This window comes from Notothenia coriiceps, unplaced genomic scaffold (assembly GCF_000735185.1).
Source record: "Notothenia coriiceps isolate Sejong01 unplaced genomic scaffold, NC01 NC01_scaffold00028799, whole genome shotgun sequence".
Lineage (NCBI taxonomy): Eukaryota > Metazoa > Chordata > Actinopteri > Perciformes > Nototheniidae > Notothenia > Notothenia coriiceps.
The window spans coordinates 336476-354560 of NW_011361500.1; the positions used below are offsets into that span (position 1 = coordinate 336476).

General features: G+C 40.7%; 1 protein-coding gene across 1 annotated transcript; it reads right to left on the reverse strand.

Moving 5' to 3' along the window:
- Positions 1-352: 352 nt before the first annotated feature.
- On the reverse strand, positions 353-18085 carry LOC104958418 (vascular endothelial growth factor receptor kdr-like). The gene is made up of 12 exons (XM_010786157.1): positions 17560-18085; positions 11229-11319; positions 9589-9806; positions 8048-8175; positions 6685-6847; positions 6453-6589; positions 6183-6354; positions 5901-6027; positions 5138-5307; positions 3394-3550; positions 940-1040; positions 353-357 (listed from the first exon to the last, which is right to left on the reverse strand). Exons 1-12 carry the CDS (start codon positions 17621-17623, stop codon positions 353-355), a joined length of 1533 nt encoding a protein of 510 aa, XP_010784459.1. The 5' UTR covers positions 17624-18085.

Consider the following 18085-nt stretch of genomic DNA (forward strand, 5'->3'; position numbering starts at 1 on the left):
AAACTGTGAAAATGAGGGTGTGTTTCCCTCCAGTAGAGGGAAATGAACTGTGTCTCTTAGTTATGGGTGCAACATTTCAAATGACAGGACCAGTCTGGTAGAGATCTGGCTCGTTATAGGAAGGCCTTTGTAAATACCAGTGCAGTTAACCAAGTTGTTAGATGCAATCTGATGAGTATTTATCATTATGGCGTCTTCCTCTCCTGATGCAGCACATCATGTGTGAACCCCTTATTTTCCTGGTTGCTTATTCTAATAATAATTCCAGCTTTATTGAGAAAAGCACTGAAAAACAAGTTGGATTTTTTCGTAAGAGAGTGCTAGGGGCTTTTTAATGAGGTTTGGTCCAAGTTCAAACTAATGTGGGCAACAAAAAGAAGGCAAGAGATGCAAAGAATTACTGCCAATAGTGGGATTCTGACTTTCAAGTAGGGCTGCTTAGTTAATCGTACTTTAATCGCAATTACGATTATGGCTTGCAACGATTACGAAAACAACGTAATCCCCATAAAACGATTATTTTTTAATTATTATTATAACTTTTTTTTTTTGGTTTTTCAGTTGAATTATACTTAAAGTTCAGGGTAATCAACTGTTAAAAACATACTGTTCAAAAAGAAATTCTAGAATAAATTGATGTTTTCAAAGTAAATGGATAATCGTTTTTAATAATCTTGATATCAATTATTGACCCAAATAATCGAGATTATGATTTTTGCCATAATCGAGCAGCCCTACTTTCAAGTCCCAATAACAGAAGGTTTCCACTTGAATCTGAACTATTAAATATTCTCAAAATGTAAGGCATATTTATGATCCATAAATCGTACTGTGAAGTTGGTCATTACAATTTATCAACCACATTTAACAGGAAACAAAGTATGCTACAAGTGCAACAGTTGTTCAAAATAAGTGAAAACACTACAGATAAAGCTAAACCACATACCTTGATTTTTCCTTTTACCAGTTCACGCTTGACGTTTATGCTCTTAATCCAGTTGTGGGAGTAATTCCCCCTGTCATCAGTGTGGACCGGGGATCTGAGGAACATAAAGTATTTAATGAGATCATGTAGTCACGCTGTCAGTATCTGTAGAGACAGATGCACATGTGTTGGAACTTAGCAATACAACAGAATAAAAACAACAGATTTTCTGAATTGGGAACCTTGGTGTAATGCTGTTTAGATCAACCTATAAGGATACAACTTGCTGTCCTTTTGAAAAAGCAGCCACTCTGAAAGGCTGATGTGTTTTAAAACACCACTGAGACACATATGAGAAGAGTCCAGGTCTAGACCAGCATGTCTGGGTTATAAAACCAACAGAAAGCATTGATTTGACCCCCACCCCCAAAACCCTCACCGCCCGTGGTGGGGAACAATCATCCTGATGAGAGGAGAAGCAGAGGAGGAAACAGCAACAGCGACAGGAAGGGCTGTTCTATGCGTCAACTCGTACAGGAAACCCCCCCCCCCACACGTTCTGGCCAGAGGAGATAAGGTTGATCCTAAGACCTTGGCGATCAACAAGGCACAGCTCCTCAACCTGGTGATAAAGACACCCCCATATTTCTACACTACACTATCAGCCCCATTCCAAATCCAAAATAGGAAGCTTCCTTCATCTCTTAACCCTGCCCACACTACGAGTTTTCTCTCTTCTCCAAACTCCCAAAGATTTAGATGAGATATGATCTTGAAGGGCTACACGCTGGATTTACAGTGACAGGTACTTTACAGGGTCAGGGCTGCATAAAACAAACATTTTGCACAATTGGCCTCCCACTAGGCGATAGCTGTTCCTTTGTCTCATTAGCTGCCTGCCACTGTTCCTAGTGCCAGTCCTGATTATCTTTAGGCCTGCAGAAAGAGTAGCTTTGACCCAACTAACGCTCTGCTATTGTTATCTTCACCAACGAGGTTATGTTTTCGGCTTGGTTTGTCTGTGTGTCGGCAGGATTACGGAAAAACGACTGGCAAGATCTTCAATAAATTGGTGGAAGGGTGTAGTATGGGCGAAGGAAGAACCAATTACATTTTGGAGCGGATATGAATTACAGGGTGGATAGAGGAATTATGTTTCACTTTCACCTTTGTGCTGCATTCATGTGATGTCGGGGTAATCAGTAAAAAGGGTTCGCTGGGATAATTCACAGTCCCCTCAAGATGGAACACAGTTTGGAAACAGCTATCAAAGGATTTTTTTGAATGTTCTGAGAAATGAAAAACATAAAATGTTCTTTGTAGCAAATGAATGCACTATTGAACTTGGCAGTGGTCTGTGCTCTCGAGTCACATTCTAGTCAGTAATCTGGCGAATTCAAGTGGATTTGGGGATAATTTGATAGATAAAATAATGGAGGCACTGGTGGCTTAACACCATCGGGTGTGTAACGTGACTTCGGATTTTTCTTGTGCAGCGGTTCAAAGTGTTGTTTTTGTTAATGGTGTTGAGGCCTGATAACCCAAGGGTAATGGCCCATTGTTTTCCTGATCTTACGCCTCGCAGGTCTCCTGTGTCATCAACGAGCCCGGATCTCAGGGAATGTTCTTCTTGTTTGTGGGTTCACTACCAGGCCGGGATTCGTGCAGTCACTCATACACTCAGTTCTGTTGAGCTGTGAAACAGCTCTGGGACCTGAGATTAATTTATCTCCCCGAGTTTCCCCTTCAACCTACAGAACCACTGACCACAAACCAGAGGGCAGCTCTCGAGGGCTGCGTTTCTTTGATTAATGTGTCATTTTCCGGGCCAGAGACAATCCAGTCAATGCAGATCTGTTCAGAGTGGGTTCCCCGGGCTGGGCCGGTGGCTCTGGACGCTTCGATAACTTTCTGTTAAGTCTGTTATGCTGTTAGTCTGTGAGTTTGTGAATACAACTCCATTAGCTAATGTACCTATGATTATTTCCTCCAACACGGCTTTGCAATTTGAGCAAATGCTGTGCTTAACATGACTCAGTATTTATACTATATATACTAGATTGACAAATAACAGATAAAGAACCTACAAACGGTATAAGAGATCTGTTGACGAAGATACATTCCTTACTGCACTGCCACTTTAAATTCACAATGCTCTCAAAGTCTCACATCCAGAGACACTGTGAACTGAACATAAACGTCAAACACATCCGATTCCTCTGCATGCCAATTTATCCTTTTTATTTAAATGCATATATATTCTGCTAGGACTGCTTTAAAGTAGAAGGAAGCATGCAATTGATTTTGAATCAGATTATGTTTGGCATTCATAACTGATTAAATGTGCGCTTCAAAACAGGAAGACTTCCCCTTTCATATGCTATACATTTTTTCAAGATTGGAGGAAGTTAACAGAAAATCAACTTTAAACACTTCAAAGCTTGGAACAAAGCGAGATAGTGACTCACTTTATAAGCGTGGTGTTTAGTTGACACGGTTGCCAAAACCATGTGGTGTTTGGCAGCGGCACCCCGTAAGCAGTGCAGGTTAACTGGTGCTGTCTGCCGATCATGTACGGCTGCACGTCCACAGTGGCAAGCTCGGCCTCGGAAATAATTGGCTTCACTGTAAGAGAGGAGCACACATAAACACAAATAAGTACACAGACACACAACAACTCATGAGATAGAGAGAGAAAGTTAAGGTAACAACAAGGTAGATCAACCCTTCTATCCCATGCCACTGTGGAATCTCATAATGTCTTTATAATGGGGGCCGTCAGTCATGATGGATAGCCATGAAGTTGCCATTGACACCAGTTGTCCTTTAGATGCTGTGTAGGAGAAGAATGGCAGGATGACTGGATAGGCCAAGGCTGAAGGTCAAATAACGACCTCCCTGTGGCCCATGCCCAGGTCAGTGAACGCACCTTCAACAAACAGACAAAGATCCTTGTGCCACCTCAGGAGGATACTCAGGCTACCAGTGGACGAATGTTGCTAAATACATTTAATCCAGTATTTTACTTTAGGACAATTTTGGGGTACTTGTCTTTCCTTTCCTTGTCAACATCTACTTCTATTCCAACACATTTCATAGGGAACCTTTGTACTGTTACTCCTTAAAATGTATCTTACAGCTTTATTTACTTAGGGTTAGGTATTTTTTTCCATTGAGAGCGTATTACTTCAATACATTTTCCTGGTTATACTTACATACTGTGTGATGTAAACACTTTTAGTTAAGTGATGGATGTGAATACTTCCTCCATCACTGCTGACTACACACTTTGACATAGTTTGGCAACTCACAAAACCAAAACACACACACACACACACACACACACACACACACACACACACACACACACACACACACACACACACACACACACACACACACACACACACACACACACACACACACACAAAATCTGGAACAATGCTACAGTTCTAAACATATGATGAAAAAGTCCTAAGTATTTCCATAATTGAAACCATGACTCTCTCTTCACTTTGTTTGTTTCTGTGTGTTTCATTTTTTGTTGTTCCAATAAATTAGTCTTGTTGAGCGGGACAGTCAAGGGCCATAAATAAAGTTAAACAAGCCAGAGGGGGCTGAGTTTTACACTTTTTGGCACGCTATCGGGATTCCTAAAAAATGTTTAAAGAATGCAATAAAAATAGCTCTGCCCCCCGATGGTAAGCTTGAAGAAATGTACACACTCTCTAGCAAGCAGACGTCCACCTAACATGTTAAAACATTTATAACCTCCAGTGTTAACAGTTATCATTAGTCTTTACAAAATCATCAAAACACAGAGTGACATGCTCAGTCTTTGTTTTCCTCAAGCTGTACACATACAGTATGGAACATGGTGTTGATATGAGCTGCACTGTATATACACATGGTGAGGATGCAAATAAATGCTGGGGACTAAGGGGGGTCTGGAGCGGCTGGAGTCTGAGTGCAGAGTAGAGCCCGGGCCATTTACACACTGCGCCAAGCCCCTTCAAAAGAGCCCCAATAATCAACAACAGCTGCCCTTGCTACGTCAATCCAGCTCTGGAATCAACAAGCCCCCAAATTCCTCTCATACTAGAGCTGCTACCTGCCGTCTAGTGAACTGCACTGAAAGCAGCCAGTGCAGAGCCACTGCTTCATTTTCCTTTAGGATCAGTCGTCATTATCAAGTTTATAGCAACAGCTTACCCTCCACTATCAGTGTGAAGCTCAGATTCCTGTGCAAGCCCCTCGCTTGGTTGCCCAGACTGACAGTGAAGACCCCGGCATTCTGCTGCTGCACATTAACGATGATCAAGGTGAAGCCAGACATCTTGTAACAGGTGGAACTCCTGTTGATAGGGACCCCATCCTTAAACCTAAGAATTTGAATGCATGAAAAGTTTTAAGTCAACCATGGAAGAATAATCATCACTGGAAAAAAGGGAATGGAAAGGGAGTCATGAGCCTTCTCCATGACCCATAATAAAAACACCATCACCATTCAGAACCTTAACTTTAATTTGAATGTTAATTAGTTTATGGTTATTAAACAGCAATCGTGTTTAATCTTTAATAGTACTATACGTTTTTTTTATCTGAGTCTGGCACTGACTTTCAAGCATGAGGGGAAATCAAAGCAATGTACTATTATTGTATTCTTAATGATTATATACACCTCATTATATAAAACAATAGAAATACAATTAAAGTTATGTTACGAAATGTTGAAGGTTATCTACAGAACATAACAGTCCCAATTAATGTCATTACAACCATCACGGATTTCCAAGATTTCATTATTTCATAAGTCCTTTTTAAAGATTTTGAAAATCTATGACTCATCCAGGTTTTTCATGACCATGGAAACCTTGTGATGCTATCATTCAGGGTGGGCCACCGCATATCAAATCATCACATGGATTCAATACACAAGCAGCAGTTTTTATTCTGACTGCAAACCATTACTTACCATGCTGCCATGTCTGGCGGTGGCAGAGCTTGGACCTTGGGATCAAACACAAGCTTCTTCCTGCCTTCTTTGACCCTTATCGTACTGTGCCGCTCATGTTTATAGGAGATATTGAGGTATGGATGCTCTGGAACAAAACATTAAGGAAAGACATTGGAAGCGATCCAAAAGCAGAAATATTTGGTATTGTTTTAGAATCAACACAGTGACAATCATTGAATGTGTAAATTGTGAAACTTTAACGTTTCTGGAAGTCTTCAAATCCATTTAAAGCACACTTACCAATGACGATGACTTTAGCGGTGACATTCATATAAATCGTAGGGTTGATCTCAGCCCTGCAGTGGTACACTCCTTTATCCTCCATGGTAATGTTTGGCAAGAATAAAGACCTGCTCATCACATACACCTTGGTAGACCGGTCCATGGTCCATTGTGTTTCATGTCTATTTTCCTGAAGATAAAGAAGGCATCATAAACGTTACTGCTACAACCTGCGAGGGTTCCTTTTACATACAATAGGAATGTGTCAAAGGTAAATCCTGAACTTACTTTACTCTTTGGGAAATCCCACGTGAATTTGATTCTTCCATTATGAGTGGTCTTGCCAGTACAGTTGAGAATGAGGGTGTCTCCAACCAACAGTTTGACACGCTCTGGGGTGATCTTCACATTTTGAAGGGCATGAGCTGCAAAATCGAGGCAAATATAAGAATAAATCCCCAAGAAACAGAAATAAAGAGAAATCTGTATTGTTTTTCATTTAGCAAGACAACAGACTCACTTATTCTCATAGGGAAGTATTTTGACTCAAAGTCACGACCATTGACCTTGGTTTTACAGAAGACCATGCTGATCTCTCTGTAGGGATCGTAGGGAATCTTGAATCCAACCTTCGGATCCCATATTTGTTCCTTAACTACCTTCTCTGGTAAAGCCACGAGCTGCTTTCCAGAGAGTAGAGCAGAGGAGGTTTGTCATATGTTATTTTTTGACACTTGTTATATTCATTACAAATCACTGAGCCATACGGACTGTTAGTGTAATGCACTTAATTTAAAATGTGGCTCATGCTCTACTTGACTCAGCTGGGGACAGAAGTCTGTTAGAGGGAAGGTCTAATTAGGTTTTATTGCGTTGTGGAGTGGAACCTCTGCAATCACTTATGCAATGGAACACAAACATCGTGGACCCGGATAAAGGATGTGCGTGCCTGCTGCTGTTTGTTCTCATGCCAGATATTGGGCTGAGAGAGGAGGCAAGGGAAGGGAAGGAAGGAAGGAAAGGGAGCTGGAAGGACGAGTGCCATAGATTTACCAAAAGCAGGAAGGTCGTGCCATCACTATCTGTGCCATCTGAGTCAGATGTGTTTGTCTATGGTAGGGCAGGCACTATGTCCCATTATTGTATATAAATAATCAGTCAGCCTTGGATGAACAATTACTTCAATTGGCTTTCCGTTTTTGGATTGTTGATTCACCTAGGAGACATGTAAGATATCCCCTCAATGATACTAGGCAACATAAGGTAGAAATGTCCTTTTGTGGGAAGAGTATTCCTTTAAGTTTGACAGAAAGATGATAAGCATTGAGCCAACAACATCACTGAGGAAGCACCCTTCAATTCTCTCTGGTATTAAGGGTTGCCATCCTCATGATGAGTTACCTGTTGTCTCCTGTGCTTGACACCGTGTTTACTGCTATTCTACTGCATTTCCTGAGGACTAAATTTAGTCTAAGGGTCTATTCTGAGAAAAGCACTCTTGGAGCACCTTCCTGCTTTTAAAGGAAGCAGACCGATAGACTCCTTTCGCCGCCCTTGAGCTTTCCTCAGACAAGCCACTGTCCCTTGTCTGTTTCTGTGTGCAAGAGTGATTTAACACACACAGGGTGTGAGAACCTATGAGACGCCTTAAGCACAGAGTGGGAACACATTTGTTTTCCAAGGATAAGAAGCAAGGATACCTTGCTGTGGTATTTATAGCAATTTTGCTTTGTCAGATGATGTACTGTGCGATTTACTACAAAGTCCAACAAGGTCTAAGGAACACATAGAGAGTGTTTGAATACATACAGCACAGTAAAACAACTTAACCTGCAGCAGTCATGAGCAGAAGCTGTGAAATGAATGTCTTTGTGAAGCCTTACCCCTGTGAGTGTTACTTCAATATCGGGATAGGTGGTCCTGCAGGGGAGTATGAGGCTGGTCTCGTGCCTGTAGCTTTCTAAGATAATAGGTCTTAAGGGATGAGGGTCCACAAATGGTTGCTCAGGATCTGAGGAACAAAAATATGCCCCAAAAAAAGTGAGAACTGTTATATTTGTCTTTTGGTATAATCATGTTTTTCAGCAAATTCTGAACTCTGAAAAAACCTGTTATGCTAGAGCTGAATTTAGCATTGCAATGAAATCATGGCATTGTCAGGGCATCCAACAAAGAAATCAAGTCTCGCATCAGCTCTTTCTAACCGGATAAGGCAGCAGAGCACAGATAGAGGTAATCAGTCTAGTGGTGTTCCTGTTGTACAGCCAGCCATCACAGGCCCGCTGTGGGAACTTCAAGACCACACAGATAGTCTGGGATTGGTGTGAGGTCAAGCAGTAGTGGTTTGATAAAGGAACTATTATTTAACACGTAAGCAGGGAAATTATGCAATAAACAGCTGAACGCCTTTGAAATGAAAGGGCTAGACTAAACACAGGCACAGCAGGCCAACTAGGGAATAACTGGGAACCACATTCAAAGAGAGGTAACAAAGTGTATCCAGTATTTAGTTCAGCCTAAATTGGCTACAAATATTTCAGATCCTTAGACTAATGTTATGATTGCACTATATTGAATGCCTTCATACCAACAGTTTTAGTGTCTAAAAAGCCCTCCAGAACAGCTCTCCTTAAGATGTCAGCACAATCCTCATTTAAATGGCACTGTAGCTGTAACTGGTGCCATGTGACGCTTTAGGGGAGACTTTGGAGAACAGTAGCCAGAGCAGGAAATCACAGTCAATGACCAGGGCTTCCCGTGCAATCACGCTCAACCCTCCACTTTCAGAAGAAACCCTATAGTACCAAAGAAACAACTTCCTCTCTCTCTTGGGTCTTCGCATAAAGACTAAAACCAGTTTTCTGCATTAAATCACTATACAGTCATACAATTGCCAAACACAATCTTTTTTCTTTCCTTGCATCTTCTTTGAGACTTCCTTCCTTTTTTTTTTTTTACATTCTTTCGCTATTTCTTCTGTTCTCGCTGACTAATTCAGTGTGGGTTTTCTCCGAGCTCTTGTATGTTTCAGGAAATATCAGATTGGCTCATTAGCTATTTCCTCATGTGCCACTGTTTCAGTTCAACACCGCACCACTCCACTGGCATCAACAGATGATAATCACCCTGTGAAAACCTCTTTTATCAGGAGTCTTGACTTTCACAAAAACAAACCCCGTCATTCCTAGATGGAAGGAAAACAACTCAATTCAAAAAGGAAAGAAGTGTGTGTCTTATCTGTGTTTTAATGTATATACCAATTCTTTCATTTCTAAACATGACTTTGTTATTCTCATGCTGGAAAATGACTTATATTCAGAGCTCCACATGTTCCTGCTCCCTTATTCCCACTGGTTGACTGTGACTGTAATTGATAAAAAGGACCTTTAATATGAAGTGGACAAAGCGTTTTTGCAGGTCTCACCTTGGACATACACGTAGATCGAGGTGAAGTGGGCTGAACCATTTTTGGAGTATTCACAGTTGTACCTTCCTGTGTCATTAGCTACTAAACTTGTGATGGTCAGTTTGCTGCAGTGTGAGTGAGAGTGATGTCGGGAATCACACGACTCCACCTTCACCTCCTCGGATGAGAGCGATCGATTGGAGTCAACAAGTTTCCACTGCAGTGGGCCATGGCCTCTGAAGAAGACACAGAGAGACAGAATTAGATGAACAATAAGAACAAATAGTCCTCAGTTGACTTACAGTTTGAACACTGAGGATGATTTGTGAAAAGAAAAAAGGTATTCTCACCCTTTTTTCTGCAAAATAAATGTACCATCTAATATGTTATTTGGGGATTTCACACCTTACATTAATGCGGATTCGTTCTCTAGAAAACAAGCACTGCATTCAGATATATTATGAAAAGTGTCACAGCTGGGAATGAAGTCAGCTTTTTGGTTTAGGATTGCAGTGGCTGCTTCTCCCATTGGGACTTTTTGACTTGATGTTCATTTTAAGTTTATTTTGAGTTAATCTTGAGTCATCCAGTAACTTGAACTTTCACATGGGAACATGCTTCTCTTGAATGATGTGCTCAGCTAACACATTCTTTCCAGACAGCATCCATTTTAAAACAGTCATTAAAGGGATCCCAGAGGAACATCAAACATGTCTTGCATACCACTGCGTTGGACTGCAGAATCTTGGGTCAAGCAACCTCAAGCTCTGATCCAGTGACAGAAAAACAACACAGTACCGTATGGGCCAGGCGTTTTAGCACATGGCCTTGTAGGGAAGCATTACATTAGATAGACACGACTTCCTGAACATTCCTCCCAGGCCTACAGAATGATGCAAGGCTGTAAAAATGCTTAACAAATGGTCCCACTATCCCTAAAGCTCAAATCAGGAATTTACATACTCATCAATGGATGCATTCAGTAATGGCATTAAGTACTCAGATCCTTTACTTTAGATCGAGACACTTTAAATAAGTAAAGTATGATATTATCAAAATCATCAAACATAATACTACCTAATGTGGAAAAATCATCCATTCATTTTGTATCAATACTGTATGATGTAATAAGAGATTTCTTCCTGATGCAATAACATGTACTGAGAATTGTAATGTTATAGCTGGTTCAGGTAGAGCTGATTCAAATATTTCACATAATGCCGGGTAATTTTAAGAGTGAGAATTTTATTTTGTAAGCTTATCATGTTTTGCATCTAAAATATAAGAGTAATAACTCTTGACTACAACTTTCAAAAGAATGTTGTGGAGTAAAAACTACAATATATTTCTTAAGTACATGTACTAAAATGGTTTGTTTTAAAATTGTTTGACTGATAGAGATCATGCAATGTTATTATTTGTTTATTGATTTTTATGAACCTGCCTGATGACCACAGATGGAAATTAGCTATTAGCTATAATCTGGCATATTGCATCTCTTCTCTTTGCTGAGATTAATGTTTTTGTATGCATGGTCCTTCTATAAATAAATACAAATACTAAGTTACGTTACACTACAAGGTAAAAGCTATATTTACCATTGATTTAAATGCTGTTTTGATTCACTTGGCATTGACATCAATTGGTGTGTGGCATACCTGCATGTGAGATGTAACAAACCATCCTTATGAAGAATGAGGGGGTTTTCAGAGGGCAGAATCATAGGTGAGTGCTCTCTCTCCAAATGTCCTGTTGAACACAAACACAAACAAAAACGAAATGAAAAACACAATAGGAAATGTGCATGGATCTTGTGCAAATGGTGATGGTCCGCTGTGAGAGCTCTGGGGATGTTTACAAGGCAGGGATCGCAGGGTAATGAATAAAAGGCAGTCTGGGATGAGCAGACAGTAAGAAAGAAAGAAAAAAGGTGGAAAAGAGGGAGACAGGGGAGGGTATTGGGAGCAGCTCAGATCCTGATGTGTGACTCGGCATGCGTTTCCTCTAATTAACCGCTCACTCTGCTCTAGTGGTTGCACCCTTCCTCCCTAAGGAACAATTCTTTTTTTTATTCATCAACGACCTTGCACTTTAAAGCTATTATCACATTATCACAAGGGAAAATCCAAGGTTGAAATGTTTGATTTTAAAGGTGGCCCCTAGCCAGCTCTCTCTAACAGAGATCAACATAGGAAACTTCACTGCTGTCCAGGAGCTGTCACAGTTCCATATGTGATTTCCTTCTTTTCACCAAGCTCCCTAAACAGCTTGTCAATGTGGTCGGAAAACAAGTTTACCAAGTCGACCCTCCCAATGTCCCAATGTGACGGCCTTTTGGGAAACCTTTATTTGTTGCACAGAATCAAGAAAGACAATAGAGTTGCACAACAGCTTACTGTTAGGCATCAAACATGGCATATGCACACGAAACTGGGAAACCACACACACATACACAAGCACACCTGCATTTAGGAATGCGCGCACAGTCATTCTCATTTATTCAGAACAGCTGTTGTGTTAAGAACAAGCCGGCGGTGCCAGTGTTGGCAGTGGCACTCAATATTGACTTCCTCTAAAATATTTGAACATCATTGTTTTATTGTCCAAGGTTATACAGAGGGGAAGGGGTGTTGCTCATACTGTTTCATGCTGTGATAACACGTGTTTTCAGATGTGTATTAGATTCATACAAATCAAAGTTCCTGACCTTATAAACAATCCCAGAATCAGCAAATTCACAAGTTAATACTTATCTTTTATTCTTTTACCGAGAAATGAAGCATGAATGTCCTTGAGAATTATTTTAACTGCAGTGTTATTGCCTCACATCGGCAAATTGGCAGCAAGTCATGTAATTGAAATGCTGGAATTGAGAACTTTGCAAAGAGTAAATCAAACACAAATAGTAATACAAAAAGCACAATGTATCATGTGCTGTCTGCAACACTAATTTCTGCACGTTCAACAAGTCAGTTGTTTGACTTGTGATGTAAAAAAGATCCACACATGTAGGAATGCTGACATCTGCTTGAACACACAACAACAATAACAGCAACTGAAAACATCGTCTTAACCTTGAATTGCACTGTCAGGTAGCTGATCTCTTAAAATGGCCAATATTTCCCCGATTCTCCTCAGTAACAAACTACAGATGGATGAATCAGCAGGGGCCCCATTGAAAGAGTTAAAAAGGTATCCTGCGGTTGTCCCTCTACATTAACACCCTCAAATCTCCAACCTGCCCCATTGCTTGCCCAATGCTGACCTCAGCAAGCGTCCTGACAACCCTAACCCCCCCCCCCACCAGCTGTGTGCTGCATTCCTCCAGCCTGAAAAATGCCAGAAATTGTGCTTACTGTGTTGTTCAAAGAGCCCCGAAGCTGGTTCTCATTAAGAGCCATTAAGAAGAGGACAGGCATGGAACAAACAGATTGAGGGAGAGAGAAAGGGGGGCCAGTCTCAACTGATGATGGGGTCGTTTGCCAGTCACGCAGCATCAAAGTGATTATTGAGACGGGGCTAGGTTAACTCAGATTAGAACAGGATCACATGTATACGTCCTTGTCCTCACTTGGCATTGAGAGGAAGTGGCACAGGACACAGTGTTTGGAAAACACTTGTGGTGGGTTCACTACCAGTCAGGAAATATAGAAACAATTCAAACAGTATTGGATTGCAGCACTCCAAAATGTTCTGAAATATTTGTTGCCCTGAAAAACACCATTTAAATGTTTAGTCTGAAAGCATCATAACAATGAAAAGACATTGAAAAAAAGTGTTTTCATTCAATCTAAGCTAGGGGTTCATCATTGCAAACTCCAGACTTTCCTCATTGTTTACCTTTCATTACGTTTGTAGGGTTAGGACAACTTTAAAAAAATGCATAATTACAAAAAAGCTTGATTTTGGTGTATTATGATTCAGTATGGTGACGTTTTGATTTTGAACACAATTATGGTAAGATGAACAAAGTGAGGTGCACTTGATAGCTGTTACGGCCTGTCCACACGGCAGCGTTGCGTGCTTCAACGGAGACGCTTCCCATAACTTTGAATGGGGTGACGTCACGCTTTGCCGAACTGCATTGTGGTTCCGTCTCGTCGCTTTGCCTCCGTTGCTCGCTTCAAAAGTTGAGAAAAGTTCAACTTTTCAAGCGTCGACGAAAGCGCCAGCCAATCAAATCATATGCCAGTACAAACTCTAGCCAATCAAACCGCGTGCTTGGAGGGAGATCAATGTGATTGGTTGTTGGTCGCACGCCAGGCACGCCCACCGGCAAGCTTCAACGTACGCTGCCTTGTGGACGTACCAAAACTCGATCTACGTGTATGTCCAAGGTGAGACCTGCAAAAAAGCTTTGTCCACTTCATATTAAAGGTCCTTTTTATCAATTACAGTCACAGTCAACCAGTGGGAATAAGCTATATGTAACTTCTTATTGGTATTAACTTCTAACAATATTTGGAAAACTAACATCCAATTGTTTTAGTACTTTAATCCAATAAATGCACAGAGTTACTATTACGACAACTTTATTGAACTAAAGGTTGAGGATACTAAAACTCAGTGAAATAAAAACATTACAAAAACTGCAATAAATAAATACAAAAAGAAAGGACAGTGTGATCTGGAGTAACTGTTGGCAATATGACATAATCCTTGCTGTTGTTGCATGCCAACAAAATCACATGCCTGATGTTGGGTAATAAAAACCATTATTACTGTACGAGATGACTGTACTGTCACTGAAATAGAGAATAGGGAACATTATTCTCCATACTGTGCAAATTCCCTTTTTTGTAGCAGAGTACACTTAATCTGTACTTCCTGTGCCGTTGTTAAACAGCACAAGTCTCTAAAGAGAAGATCTTTTTTGGGCATGTTCAAGGCAAAAGTAACAATACAGCATGATGATTCCCAGGTTTAACCTTGCCGATGTATTCCTTGCACTCGGTGACAACAAAAGGCATAGAAAGGGTGGAGAACGAATTACAATTTAACAAAAGAGTGCAGGGTCACTCTTGGTGAGTCATGTTGGTTGTATTGTGTCCATGGCGATACTGTAGGAGCAAAATAGTAGTGAAGAGTGGCCAATCTGTGTCAAGGTGAGCTTCCTGTCCTATAGCAAATAGCAAATGGATAGCACGCAATCTGTTAGCCTTTAGATCATAGGAATTGGAAACCAATGATCCAATAATCTCTCAATAGTTCAAGGGTAATGGTTTAAATGGAGATATGCAACAACTCCACCACCTGTTAAGAAACTGGTCTGAATCAGAATATCTTATTTTCATACATCGGTATACCGGAATTTCATTGGCATCTCTCACTGCAGCCACAGAAATAGACACAGTAAATAAAAGCAGACAAATAAATGCAGAGAGAGCCAATACACGATAAGATTAAGACAATAAGAGACAATAATATTTTCAAGACAAACAACATTTTACGACACAAAGTTAAAAACTTGACAGGACTAAGGATCACCTGCCAGAATAAGGAGAAGCTAGCACTGCTCTGGCTGTGTGTTGGAGTGTCTCTCACACACCGCCTTCGTAAACCCCACCACTTTGCTTACTGCAAGGTTAAGACAACAGTTTGGGAGAGTCCTTTTTTATTAGCCGTATATTAGCCATTGGAGATTTGGAGGCATTAGTGCCCCAGACTCCTCTTAAAAAAGCAAAATAAAGGAACATCTGGCCATGTTGGGTGGCCATTCTAGGTTATATAAAGTTGAGTTGAGCCAACAAACAGGAATCGCCTGCATGAGAGTCCAAAATTGTTAACCCAGAGGAATCCTGTTCCATAACGCATGATTAAGACTTGTAGGCAGAGAGAAGCTCCTTGAAATTGAAATCTCATGCCGGATTCAAAGAAAATATATTGCTGGCTCAGGATGGATATGCCTGGTATGGACCAGATGCGGCAATTATCCTATAAGAACAGCCACGCAAAGCAATTTGTTAAGTTATATCCCTCTGTAAGGGAATGGCCTTTTCTGCTCTGCTGGTAAATCCAGGTGAGTGTGAGTGTGTACGGTTGTTTTTCTTACGCTATCTCCATGAACCCAGACATACCGCCAGTGAGCAATGAGTTCCCACCGCACTTGGTTGACCTCTCGTCACTCTCATTTTTCACTCCATCTCAAGTGTCCGAGCAGGAAAGAAACAAATTACTCGGGGGAAAAAATAGACACAACATCACCTAATTCGGCTTCAAAACACAAAAGAAAAAGGGTTGACTAATGTGGACTCATGGACAAGCACGCTTTCAGGTTTAAATTTAAAATGTGGCTGAAAAATTCACCACTACAACACAATAAATAATTGACGGAAACTAAAAGGACACAGACACAGTTCACTGAATCAATAGTAATGCATCACACAACAAATGATACGCACACAGCCAAGAGAGACTGACCATTAGAGAGACAAACTAAAATAAATCTGAAAGGCAATAATCATGTCGTAGAGAGCAGTAAAGTGTATCTCTCTCAGTCTGAGCCGTTATGCTTCATTTAAAAGGGTGTCAAAAGGTCACGAAACAAAACACTTGACCTGTGGTCACTTTTCAAAAAGAAACAGCAACAAGTGAAATACTAGCAAAACACCATAGGGCAGACCATCTTTAAAACAGAGTGTTACCGATTTCTATAAAACACATCAACTAACATCATATAATTACAGTTTTAAAATATATAAGGGTTGGTAAAATGTTTCTTAGTAGAATGGTCAATATCTGTAATATAATGACTTTCTGCCACTGTGACAGGCTGCAACATTACATCTAATTTTGGTGGTTAACCATGATTTCTGTGCTTCTGCTCAGCCCTGTGCTTTATTTGACAACTTTGACTGATACACAGCCCAACATGAAAATAAAAAAGGTGATGCCCCATCAATAACTAATGGCTCTTCCAGTCAGTAGATCTTCTGCACAAACAACACTTTCCTTTCCACCCTGCCATTGTCTTCTGCATGCATTTTTACATAGCTCAATATGGGCACAAGGAGTACCGGGAAGAAATCTTTGCTCAGGTAGCGTGTCACATTTCCGTTACCTTTACGAGCCAGAACAATTCAAGGCTGCCTTTTGCCCCTACATCCGCTTCCTCCTTGTGTCTTTCCCACGCTTTGTGAGTGGACAGTGAAGGAAACATCTCGGACAAAGATTCATAGGCTAAAAGTGTCTGGGGGGTAGGGGGGGGGGGGTTTAGGTGAATGGAATTTCCTTTGTTTGGATGGGCTGTTTATTTGGGAATGGTGAGGAAGGCTATCTCAGTGGCACACTCAACCTGCCACAAGGTGGAGGAACATCCACCTTGTTTTTGTGGAGTGACAATACAGACAATGAAGCTGATTATAATGTCTGAAGAAACAGGCACATTCCTCCCAAAATGTTTAATCCTGTTCACTCACAGATAACAATTGATGGAAAAACGTTTTTCATAATATTGAACAAAAGGCTGACTCAGAATATCTGAGAAAAAAATCAAAACAACAAAACCAAATGTCAAAATTAAACCAGTCTAATATAAAAATGTAAAAATCAGGCCACCAATTACCTGTCACATCAACACATTTTTATTTCATTTGAAATGCTCCTGTCACAATGGGCTGAGACTACCTCTAGCGGTGTGTTTGAGGACTGCAGCTTCGTCTATTAACAGCATTAACAGTGGTCATGTAATGTTCCTTACATGACAATTGTAGTATTTTACGTATACATCCATAAACAATAAAACATATTGATCAAATGTTAGAATCGAAAAAAAACGACAGATAATTGAACTCAAGAGCTCAGTTAAATGTATTAAGACAATTATTAAGATAAATAAAAATAAGCCACTCTCTTTATTTTTCCTCCAAATGACTGACAGTGTCAAATATTATGCCATTCATTGAAACGAATCAAACAGCGCTGTTATCTCTTGTATAAAACAATATAAACATACATAACAAATCTCTATAAGTATGAATGACATCTTACCATGTGTGAGTGATGAACAACACAAGATGACAACGGCCCATCTGAAGCAGTTGGATGAGCCCATCCTGCAACTCTCCACCAAACCCCAACCGTGCGTTAGAAATAAAGTGATAAGAGTCCGTGGCAAAGGCTTATAATCCCGACTGAATGAAGTTTTTCTTAAAGCGAGTAAATAAACGAGTCTGTTTTTCTTTTTCTTAAACGTTTTTTAAATCCACAAAAAGCTTCAGGTGTACACGCGAAAAGCGGCGGTGGTTCAGCTGTATCCCATGACGCGGTTCGCAGGGGAGCTCTCCTGCGCAGCTGGGGACTCCAGACCCGGCAGAGAGGAGACGGAGGAACCGCTGGATGCTCCGTGCAGGTGCTCTCGAATTCCCCCAAAAGTTAAATTGATGTAATTCAATGTTTGTTGAAAAATAAAAGTCGAGTGAGTGGTTTATCTGCTTGTTACTGCTGTCTGATAGAGCCCACACAACCAAATCAATCAGCTCCTGCCTCTCTCGCGCCTCAGACAAGTTCTCCTCCC